The sequence below is a fragment of the Scyliorhinus canicula genome, chromosome 21 (genome assembly GCF_902713615.1).
Source record: "Scyliorhinus canicula chromosome 21, sScyCan1.1, whole genome shotgun sequence".
NCBI classification, from domain to species: domain Eukaryota; kingdom Metazoa; phylum Chordata; class Chondrichthyes; order Carcharhiniformes; family Scyliorhinidae; genus Scyliorhinus; species Scyliorhinus canicula.
The window spans coordinates 19,380,391-19,392,206 of NC_052166.1; the positions used below are offsets into that span (position 1 = coordinate 19,380,391).

General features: G+C 46.9%; 1 protein-coding gene across 3 annotated transcripts; it reads right to left on the minus strand.

Annotated features, from left to right (window-relative positions):
• Window positions 1-1,418: 1,418 nt before the first annotated feature.
• On the minus strand, window positions 1,419-6,098 carry hdhd3 (haloacid dehalogenase-like hydrolase domain containing 3). Of its 3 annotated transcripts, none has more exons than XM_038782331.1 (3): window positions 5,949-6,098; window positions 5,747-5,861; window positions 1,419-2,513 (listed from the first exon to the last, which is right to left on the minus strand). In XM_038782331.1, exon 3 carries the CDS (start codon window positions 2,474-2,476, stop codon window positions 1,760-1,762), a length of 717 nt encoding a protein of 238 aa, XP_038638259.1. In that variant the 5' UTR covers window positions 2,477-2,513; window positions 5,747-5,861; window positions 5,949-6,098; the 3' UTR covers window positions 1,419-1,759. The 3 variants fall into 3 exon arrangements, with proteins under 3 accessions (XP_038638259.1, XP_038638260.1, XP_038638261.1); XM_038782332.1 differs by having other exon boundaries at window positions 5,517-5,861; XM_038782333.1 differs by lacking the exon at window positions 5,747-5,861 and having other exon boundaries at window positions 5,949-6,070.
• Window positions 6,099-11,816: the final 5,718 nt, after the last annotated feature.

An 11,816-nucleotide genomic window follows, 5' to 3' on the forward strand; every position in this document is an offset into this window, starting at 1 on the left:
TAACCTTGACTGTCACCTCCTGGTGCAGAAATAAAGAAATTGCTGATAATTATATGAGCTGAAATCAGTGCTGCTGATTTACGAATGATTGCTTGTGAAGGTCAGTATGACTGAGACACTCAGTCTGAAAATACAAACACAGAAATTACAGTTGTTTTGTGACCTTGTCAGCTCACTGTGTTTCCTCTCTACCCACGCCGTCCACCCCCACCCAACTCACTGGACAGGCCCCTTCCTACTCACAGTGTATTCCCAGTGCTGCCACTTCTTTTACTGCAGATGAGGAATTGGGGAGAGGGTGGGTGGTGAATGTGAAGAGTGTTTGTTGCTCTGGTTCATTGTTCAGTAATCCAAATGTCATTTTCTCCTCCCTAACGAATTATGAAGATTTTGACTTTCTCAGTGGCAAACCTTAAACCTTCATCAACTGGCACCAACAATTTGAGTAGATATTAAAGATTATTTCATAATTCATATATGGGATGGAGGTAGTAAAGCTGGCATCAATCATAAACTTCAAATGACCTTGTATGCCCCTTCAGAGTGTTGGTGTGGGACTGGAATCACATATGGGCCAGACCAGGTAAGGATAGCAAGTTTCCATTTAGCATGGCCAATCCACCTAATCTGCACATTTTAGGATTCTGGGAGGAAACCGAAGCACCCGGAGGAAACCGACTCAGGGAGAAAGTGCAAATCCACACAGTCACCCAAGGCCAGAATTGAACCTTGGATCCTGGCACTGCGAGGTAGCAGTGCTAACCAGGGTGCAGCCCCTGCAGAAACTGCATTAAGGGGTCCCCGCATTCCAGCCTACTCCATTGTGTATGTGAAGCCCTGATATTTCCGACAGATGTCAGAAGACGCTTTATCAATAACATCTAACCTTGCTCATTCTCCAATTTATTTTCATACAAGAGAACATGCCACTAATTCAAGACCAACTCTCATTCATGTCACCTCACGGAGGTGCACTGTACCGGACATGGAGCTCAAAAGGTAATGCTATTCTAAGACTGAACACAGGACAAACCGGTCAGAGGAAGGAAAATGTTTATTTCAGAAATCTTGAATAAAATATTCAATAATTCACCTGTAGTGAAATGTTAATCATTGCGCTTCTCTTTGTAAATAATGTCATTGGTTATAAGATAAACTTGGAAAATGCCAGACACTTTCAGTTGGTTTGTGCTTGGTACAGCATTCTAGAATTCCTCTCACATGGTGTTCAGAGATGACACCTAGTGGAGATCATAGAATAGAATCAACAGTGCAGAAGGAGGCCATTCAGCCCATCGAGTTTGCACCAACCCTTGGAAAGAGCACCCTAGTTAAGCCCCACACATCCTCCCTATCCCCTTTATCCCAGTAACCCCACCTAACCTTTTTTTTTGGACACTAAGGGCAATTTAGAATGGCGAATCCACCTAACCTGCACATCTCTGGATTGTGGGAGGAAACCAGAGCACCCGGAGGAAACCCACGCAGACACGGAGAGAACATGCAGACTCCACACAGACAGTGACCCTGGAGCTGTGAAGCAACTGTGCTAACCACTATGCTGCCCTAACATAAACGGAGTACCCCTTTATGTCACTCAAAATTACACAGCATCACCAATCCATAACCGTTAGCTCCCCAATAAGGGAGAAAGCAAATATCACCCAAACGCCTATCAGAAGTCTGACTCAGTTCCTCAGTGTAAAACACTCCATTTTATGAGGACACTATGGGTTTGGGGACGTACTTGGTAAACTATTCATTTCAGGAGGCTGTTCAATTGCTGTAGGGAGTGGAGGATGTGAGCTTTGGGCACCAGTTCCTCAGCCTCAGTGAGTTGCTCCTTCTCCCTGCAGATCAGGTAACTCTCCATTCCCACAGCCTTGGCTGCCAGATAATCCTTCAACACATGGTCGCCTATGTGCATGGCCTGTTCAGGCTCCACCTTGGCAAGGCCCAGGGCCTTAATAAAGATTCGATGGTCCGGTTTGCTTATTCCTACATCTTCCGATGTCAACACAAACTGAAAGTGCTGCCGCAGGTCGCAGTTGGCTAAAATCTGCTCCAGGCGGGAGTCAAAGTTGGAAATCACCGCCATGTGGATTCCCAGCTTGTCGCAGTGAATCAGGGTGTCTTTCACATCGCTAAACACCTCCCAGTTCTTCGCACTGCAGAACTCTCGATACAGGTTCTCTGCCAGCGGGGATAATACCCGTTCATCACTCACCCCACAAAGCCGAAAGGTCTTTTTTACTATTTCCACCCACCACTGCTGGGAACTCAGGCCCTGGCTTAGACCATAGTTGGGGAGCAGCTTGTCCTGTGTTCGGAAGGCAGCCAGGAACGATTTGTCGAGTGCCTCGGCCTCAACTTGAATCCCATGCAGTTTGGCCTCCAAGGAGTACTGCTCGCCGACTGTGTGACGCACTCGGAGCAGAGTGTCCTTAACATCCCAGGTCAGCAACCGAAGCCTCATCTTCAGTCACCCTTAATTCAACCAACACCGATTGTGACTACAGGTTGGGCAAAAAAAAACTCACAATTACACAATCTCTTTCACATATCAGGTCATCTCAAAGCACTGTACAACTAATGAAGTACTTATGTTTTAACGTAGGAGACACAGCAGCCAATTTACACAGAGCAAAAAACCCACAAACAGCAACATGCAGGTGAAGTCAGTGGCTGAGGAATGACTTGGCCATTCACTGTGTTCACAACTGTCTGGACTTTGACTGGCACGTTGGTATCATCAGGCATCCAAACCAGCATTTGCACTCTCAAAGGGCATATGCTGTATGTTTGAGCAGGTCAAGGAAAAGCTTGCCTTTTCAACCAATCAGATTGAAGAATTCTCACTGCAGGAGAGCAGAGTCTAAACCACACATACAAATTAAAATATTTAATTCTTCGTAAAATCATGTACAGAGAGCAAAATGAGATTGGATTAAGAGGGTAAAGTTAAAAGAGACAGAAATATCTGCAACAATAATTAAATTCTAAAGGAATGAGAGAACATGCTTGTAAAAATACATTTCAGTCCCAGAGAAGATCTTTTGCAGTAATTATAATTTATTACACCTTTTTTTAAAGAACACACAAATCTGAACATACAGCATGAACATTTCCGCCTTGGTTAGTGGGCAACTTTATGTTCTGACATATGTTTCAATGACGAGTCTCTGGATGGCATTCAATGATAATAAACCTTCTGGGGGACATGTCAACTCAAGACAACATAGAATCTACAGTGCAGGAGGCCATTTGGCCCATCGAGTCTTCACCAGCTCTTTGAAAGAGCACCCTACCCAAGCCCACACTCCACCCTATCCCCATAACCCATTAACCCCACCCAACACTAAGGGCAATTTAAGACACTAAGGGCAATTTAGCATGGCCAATCCACCTAACCCGCACATCTTTGGACTGTGGGAGGAAATCAGAGCACCCGGAGGAAACCCACGCACACACGGGGAGAACGTGCAGACTCCGCACAGACAGTGACCCAAGCCGGGAATCGAACCTGCGACCATGGAGCTGTGAAGCAATTGTGCTAACTACCATGCTACCCAAATCATCTTCCTGATTTTCTGCACACCTGCAACCGCTAGAAGTTGCTATCCAATTTACTCTTTAATAATGGTGAACGCTGAGAGATTCACTTATTATTACTGCAAAATCTGGGCCATTTTTCAGTGATGTCAGCTGAAGCATAAATATTGGCCAGGATACCAGGCAGATCCCCTAATCTTTGAAATAATGGCTCAGCATTCTTTATGCCCACTTGCGAAGGGAGATGGAGCGGTTTCATTAATGAGCTGAAAGATGAGAGTGCAGCACTCCCTGTGTACTTGTGCTGCAAGCGTCAGCCTAGATTTTGCATTCAAGCATCTGAAGTGGGGTTCAAATCCACAACCTTCTGACTCAGAGGTGTAAGTGCCAACATGATATTTACTGTATTAATGGTGGAAGAGGGAACGGGTGACTGATATTTAATTTTGCTTCAGAGCACAGGAATGGAATACTAATGGGATATCCCAATAGACTACATACATCCCTTTCCCTTGCCCGCTGAAAGTTGTCCACAGGGGGTTCTGCTGCACCCTTAAGTCAAAGCTGCACCTATTGCTGGATGAAAACATTAATTCTTCGTGCACTCCACTGCAAGTGGAGTTAGGGTACAATACTGGGGCCGAGAAGAAGTAACTGCACTCCACATCTAATGGGAGTGCTTGACACTGGGTTCTCAGAACTGCAGCAGGTTTCCTTCTCACCACAAATTTCACCCAAACAGTTTAGTTTTGTAGAATGCAGGAAGGCCTTAAAACCTAAAGCTACCTCACATTTAGCCTAATCACATAAAAAATGCTCTATTGTGAATAGTTCCAATAACCTCTAACTTGACAGTGGCAATCACACATTGACAGGATACAAGTCAGGAGTAGGAGGGGACACTCGACTGGCCTAGATGGATGCAGATGCAACAACACTCAAGAAGCTTGTTAAAATATTTAAGAAACTATTTAATAATAATCTTTATTATTGTCACAAGTAGGCTTACATTAACACTGCAATTAAGTTACCGTGAAAATCCCCATGTCGCTTGTTCGGGTCCACTGAGGGAGAATTCAGAATGTCCAATTTACCTAACAAGCATGTCTTTCGGGACTTGTGGGAGGAAACCGGAGCACCCAGAAGAAACCCACACAGACACGGGGAGAACGTGCAGACACTCCGTACAGACAGTGGCCCAAGCCGGGAATCGAACCCGGGTCCCTGGCACTGTGAAGCAACAGTGCTAACCACTGTGCTACCATGCCACCCGCTAATCCAACATTCCTTTGTTTTAGCATTTTCAGAGTTAGGAAAATGTGGGGAAAGGGAAATTTTGTCTCTATATCTGATCAACAGTGTAACAGTGCAAGGACAGAGAATAGAAGTACCCAGATTAAGACACCCTGACAAGAGACTTGTTGCCAAAACACCACATACACGATGCAAGATAAATATTTGGTCTATGCACTTACTGTAATGTAAGCAACACTTGTAGAACAAAGGCAAAACTGAAAAGATTAGAAGCTGGGTAAATATCTAAAAATACTGTCTTAACTAATCATGCATGGGCACAGAATGTGATTTTAAGAATAGTGGAATCTGTTTCCTCTTCAAGGCAGAGCATAAGTGGATTTGCTGGTGCCCGACTTAGCTCAACTTCATCCAGGACAAAGCGATACCCCATCCACACCTTAAACATTCACTTGCTCCATAGTACACATTGCTGCCACTATATAGTTGCTATCTACAAGATGCATTGCACCATCCCACCTCCCTCACCTGTGATTTCTACCACCAGTAAGAACAAGTGCAGAAAGCACATTAGAACACCACCACCTCACATTCCCTTCTGAACTACACACCACCCTCACTTGGGAATACATATCGCTGTTCCTCCACTGTCGCCGGGTCAAATTCCTGGAACTCCCTCACTGTGCTAACAGAACTGTGAGTGTACTTACATTATATGAACCATGAATGCAGCTCACCACCACCTTCTCAAGGGGCAATTAGGGTTGGGCAATCTAAGAATAAACGTGACAAAGCCCTTGTTCTTCCCATTGATCTGCCAACTGGCCTATCCTCACGAATACCCACATTAACCGGCAAACAAAGACACCTCATTGGCCAATTAGATGATTCTTGAATATTGGACACGCACTAGGGGACAAAGAAAATGAAAGCTGCGCACAATGTTATGTTGGTGTCTCAGTGGATTTTCCTGGGATACTGGAAGCAGGTGTCCAGATGATGAAGCTTTACTTTCTGGAGACTCCAGAGCAATCCTGGAGGATATGCAAGTCCACCTGGGAAGGAATAAAATTCTTATTATTATTCATCAGGAGACTGTTTTTAACTCCAGGCTCTTCAAAGACGATTAAACAAACACTCACCTTTGGACTAGAACCTGCTTCGGTTCTTTATTTTGTAACCCCTGGCTACCGAGGGATTTATTATCCAATACGACGCCTTGATTCACTCCGCGCCGGATGTGGATCTACCCGGAATCTTGAGTCGATGCAACTTCCTGTATTCCCCGAGTTCCGCCCCCAGAAACAATCCCCGGAAGCTTGCTGTTCCCTACGTGTCGTTCCGCCAAGGTTGAGGGTGATTGTGGAGTCACAGTTCAGTGCGGTTTCGGAAATTAGAGAATATAAAGGGGGAATTGAATTAAATTCGAGCTTTTTGCAAAAGATTAACAGTCGAAGGAATTCAAATCCGTGCCTACTGGGGAAATTAACTTGTGGACAGCTTTGCCTTTTATTCATTGTTTGGCTCTCTTTATTTTACCATTGGCCTGCATTTCAGTAACCTGCACCTATTCAGTCTCTCCCCATCTATTTTCTTGTGGATGCTTAGCCCAGGTCTTGGACTGCAGATCAAGGTGCCTTGCCCAGTCTGACCAGAGTAAGCTGCCAGTGCTCCAGGATATAGAAGCAAAGAGTCCTTACAGGAGGCCATTCAGCCATCAATCCACACTCACCCTCTAAAAGAGCACCCTACCCAGACCCACTCCCCCACCCTATCTCCATATTCTTACCTAACATTGGAACACTTAGGGGCAATTTAGAATGGTCAATCAACCTAAATTGCACATCTTTGGGCTGTGGGAGGAAACCGGGACACCCGGAGGAAACCCACGCAAACACGGGGAGAAGGTACAAACTCTGCACAGTCACCTGAGGTCAGAATTGAACCCGGGTCACTGGCGCTGTGAAGCAGCAGTGATAACCACTGTACCACCCTTGAGGCCCTATAGCCTTGAGTCTAGGAATTAATCTCCTGAACACTATTACAGAAGAACTAGTATCTTTGAACACTTTTCTGTATCAGTAACAAAACTATTGGAAATATGAAACAAACTTATTTTTTCTGTTTGTTTATGAGATGTTACAGTTACAATCCACATGGTGTAGGTAAGGCAACAGTGCTGTTAGGGAGGGGGTTCTAGGATTTTCACCGAGCAATGAAGGAAAAATAATGTTGGGCGCAATTTAATGGAAATGAAACAGTCCCATGTCAAGTCTGTTTAGTCAGATGTTTCCCGGTGCTGGCAGGGCCAAGACCACGCCGTTATTAAAACGGGACTTTGCCTCATTTTGGGCCTCAGCGAGGAATGCCCACTGATGCTGCACATAATCCCATTTCCTGCACTAAGGAGCACCGCTCTCTAGTGCAGGAAGAGATTGGGGTGCTATTTAAAAATGGTGCCTTGACCGCTAGACATGCCCACCATAGCCAACAGCTCACCCAGAGCCCAACGCACTTATAATAATCTTTATTGTCACAAGTAGGCTTACATTAACACTGCAATAAAGTTCCTGTGAAAAGCCCCTAGTCGTCACATTCCGGGTCTTGTTCGGGTACACGGAGAATTCAGAATGTCCAAATTATGTAACAGCACGTATTTCGGGACTTTATTTTCGGGACTTGTGGGAGGAAACGAGCACCCGGAGGAAACCCACGCAGACATAGGGAAAATGTGCAGATTCCACACAGACAGTGACCCAAGGTAGGAATCGAACCTGGGACCCTGGAGAGGGGCTCATTGAGCCCCTGCACCACACCTCATTAGGGCAAGGCACGCCGGGCCCGATCCTGGCTTGGGCAAAATGTCACCTGAGCACCTTGGCACTACCATCCTGGCACACTGGCAGTGCCCTGCCAGGCTGAAAGTGTTGCCTGGACACCTTGGGAGATTTCCTGGGAGATTAGTGGAGACCAATGCTAAACGGCGCTCGCTTGGGGTCTCCAGAAGGCATGGGTGTTAGATCCCACACCTTGAGTAACTCCGGTGAAAGTATGTGCAAATGAGCCTGATTGCACACTTGAATATGCAAATATTGGCCCCACCCATTGTGGGCAGGATCCAGGTCGCGAAGTTCGCAAGATTTCGTTAGATCTCACGTGGTGTGACAAAATTTACTGGCCTCATTGCCTCGTGAGTCAGGTGCAACAAGGCAGGTAGATCGCAGCCATAGTTCCAAGTCTGGAATGATGTGTGACTGGGAAGAGAATTTTCAGATAGTGGTGTATCCACACATCTGATTTATGTGAGAGAGGTTGCGAAATTGAAAATTACTGTTGAGGAGTCTAGGTGAGTTGCTGCAGTGCATCTTGTAGGTGGTGCACACTGCGTGACAGTCATGGAAGGAGCAAATGTTACTTCCTATTTCCCCAAGCCTGAATGTTATCCAGGCCTTGCTGGAGGCATGCACAGACTGCTTCAGTATCTGAGGAGTTTCAAATCATGCTGAGCACTGCAATCATCAGTGAACATCCCCATCACTGACCTAATGGAGGATGCGGTCACTGATAAAGCAACTGAAGATAGTCGGGCCTAATACACTACCCTGAGGAACTCCTGCAGTGATGTACTGGGACCAAGATGATTATAGCCTCCAACCACCATACCCATCTTCCTTTGTGTTAAGTATGCCAACCAGTGGACAGTTCCCCTCCCCCCCCCCCCCCCCCCCCCCCCCCCCGTTTCACATTGACATCAGTTATGCAAGACCTCCTTGATGCTGCAGTCTGTCAAATACTGCCTTGATGTCAAAGGCAATCACACTCACCTCATTCAGGATTCAGTTCTTTTGTACATGTTTGGAACAAAACTGGAATGGAATCAGGAGCCAAGTAGCTTTCATGGAACCCAAACTGAGCATGGCTGAGTTAGTGCTGCTTGACAGCGCTGTCAATGACACCTTCCATTTCTTTGCTGATGATTAACTGATGGGCAGTAGTTGGATTTTTCCTACTTTTTGAGGACAGGACGTACCTGGGCAATTTTCCAAATTGTCAGGTACATGTCAACATTATAAGTGTGCTGGAACAACTTGACTAAGGGAACAGCTAGTTCTGGAGCACAAGTCACTAATGTCTGTAATAATTTGAAACTTGCAAGCCTTGTAATGTGAAGGTGATGGGAAAGTCACAGTTAACCCTCTCACAAAGACGTGTGAAACACTTTACTCTCTTTGGATGCTTACCTGAAATCTGAAAGGGAATAATAAGAACAATAAAACCTTCCAGAGCCAGTAAAGTGGTGCCGTGTTGTCTGAACAGTATAAATACAGCAGCGCAGTAAAAAATACAAATTAAAAAACAAAATGTATTCTTTATCCTTAATATGAAAAGTAGCAGACCGCCATGGAGTCCAGGTTCACTGGTTAGAATGTTGAATGAATTTAATATTGTCAAAGGTGCAGCGCCTCAATATTTCATTGTGCTTCCTGGGGAATGTACATCCTCATCTCCTATTCTCTAACAGACTTACTGAAAGATCAATGGCTGAACTGATAGACATCCATTATGCAAAGTAAGTAGCTATGCAAAGAAAGTCACAAGGGAAATCTGAACATTTTGATTGGCAAATTCATTAAAGGCAGCAGGGCTGATGCTCGGCCTCCATGTCAAGTTGAGTGAGGGAGGAAGGGAAGAATTGCTGATTAAATTCAATTCACGCTTTCTCACTGCCTCAGCCACTCTCTTAAGATTTTCTCTGGGTTACAGAGAAAGGTATGATAAAAGGATGGCGTCACGGAGCATGAATGGCTGTAAAAGATTGATGAGAAAATGTGGTAACGGCAAAAAAATTGTGTTCAAGAATAATTTTCATAAATTAGAAACACAGTTGTTTAAATACTTTTATTTAACTACAGCACTACTGAATAAGAAATGCATTCATTATTAAATAACTGAGACCGGGAAATATACAGTGTCAGAAATTCAATCTTTTCAAATCTCTTTGAACGGTGACAGTGCCCCTTTAACTGCTGGCACTGTATTGCAGTGTGGACATAGAACATAGAACGATACAGCGCAGTACAGGCCCTTCGGCCCTCGATGTTGCACCGACATGGAAAAAACTAAAGGCCATCTAACCTACACTATGCCCTTATCATCCATATGCTTATCCAATGATAAGCATGATCCAGACTTATAAATTGTGCAGAGGGCATCAGCTCAGTCACTGGGACATGTTTAGAGCAGGCGATTGTGGTCAGTGGTAACCAACAGGAGGCACAAGACTATCCGTGCATCTTTCAAATAGAAGAGTGAATGTGATGACACCCAGGCTGGAGATGACACAGTGCATAACCTTGTCCCTCTTCAATCAGAATGTATAGCTCAGTGACCTTTCTGACAACACCACTTCCATCTCCACAATCTATTTGTTCCACAACAGTTCCTGCATCACATGGTAATGTCCTTGTGGTAGTCACCACTGTTGTATTATATTGTATATATGGGTTTTACGGTAAGGCTCCTGTAGTACAGGTACGGGGGTAGATCCTTGCCTTCTAGCTCCGTCCAGTAGGCGGAGTATAAATGTGTGTGCTCTCAGAACAGCGGCCATTTCATCAGCTGCTGTAGGAGGCCACACATCTCTGTGTAATAAAGCCTCGATTACATTCTACTCTCGTCTCATCGTAATTGATAGTGCATCAATTTATTACAGAGATTTTTCAGAGATGGACCTCCGTATCAAGCCGGATCGCCTGCAGCTGCAACCTCAAGCAGACAATGCCAAAAAGGACTTTGCACATTAGCTAGCTTGCTTTGAAGCTCACATCGGGTCTGCACAAGACCCAATCTCAGAAGCACAGAAGCTCCAGATTCTTTACACGCGACTGAGCTCCAACATCTTCCCCCCTCGTCCAGGACGTGCCTACCTACGCAGAGGCCATGGCACTACTGAAGGAGAATCAACAAGATCTATGCCAGGCACATCCTGTCCACACGGCACCAACCTCCCGGTGAGTCTGTGGAAGATTTCTGGCCTGCCCTGCTCGCCCTGGTGAGAGACTGTGATTGCCAGCCCGTTTCGGCCACTGAACATTCAAACCTGCTGGTGAGAGACGCATTCGTTACGGGCATAGGGTCTGACTACATCCGCCAGCCCCTCTTAGAAGGGGCCACACTTGACCTCGCGGCGACCAAGAAACTAGCACTCTCGCTCACGGTCACCTCACGCCCCCAACCGCACAGCCCACCCCCCCCCCCCCCCCCCCCGTGCATCGTGGATCCCGCCAGCGGCCACCCCATTGCGGACTCCATCAGTGACCGCCCCCAGCGAACCCCACGCCTGCCCCGTGCGGCAGCCAACCAACCCCGGGGACCCAAATGATACTTCTGTGGACAGACAAAACACTCCCGGCAGCACTGCCCGGCGCGGAGCGCGCTCTGCAAGGCCTGTGGCAAGAAGGGACATTCGCTGCAGTGTGCCAGGCCCGCTCAATCGCCGCTATTGTCCCGGCACCCCCCCCCCCCCACGTGCAGCCAGTGGGCGCCGCCATCTTTCTCTCCTCAGACCAAATGCGGCCAGAGGGCGCCACCATCTTGCCTGACCCAGGACACGTGCGGCCCGTGGGCGCCGCCACCTTACCCACCTCAGCACCCCTGCCTATCGGGCCGCTCATCTCCTGAAACCGCCGACGACCAGCCGCGTCTCGCCTCAGTCACGATCGACCAGTCTCGACCGCACAACCTCGCGACCGCTTCGATAAAGGTGAAGGTCGATGGGCATGAGATATCCTGCCTTCTGGACACCGGGACCACTGAGAGCTTCATCCACCCCGAAACGGTAAGGCACTGCTCCCTTGCGGTACACCCCGCTAACCAGAGAATCTCCCTGGCCTGCGCATCCCACCCGTGGTGATCCGGGGGTACTGCATCGCCCCCCCCCCTCACCGTCCAGGGTGTAGTGTTCAGCGGCTTCCGGCTCTACGACCTCCCCAACCTCTGCGTTGCCTTGC

Bases quoted from the DNA above. Each gene is read 5' to 3' on its own strand.
- hdhd3 (XM_038782331.1), bottom strand. From the start codon at position 2,476: ATGAGGCTTCGGTTGCTGACCTGGGATGTTAAGGACACTCTGCTCCGA.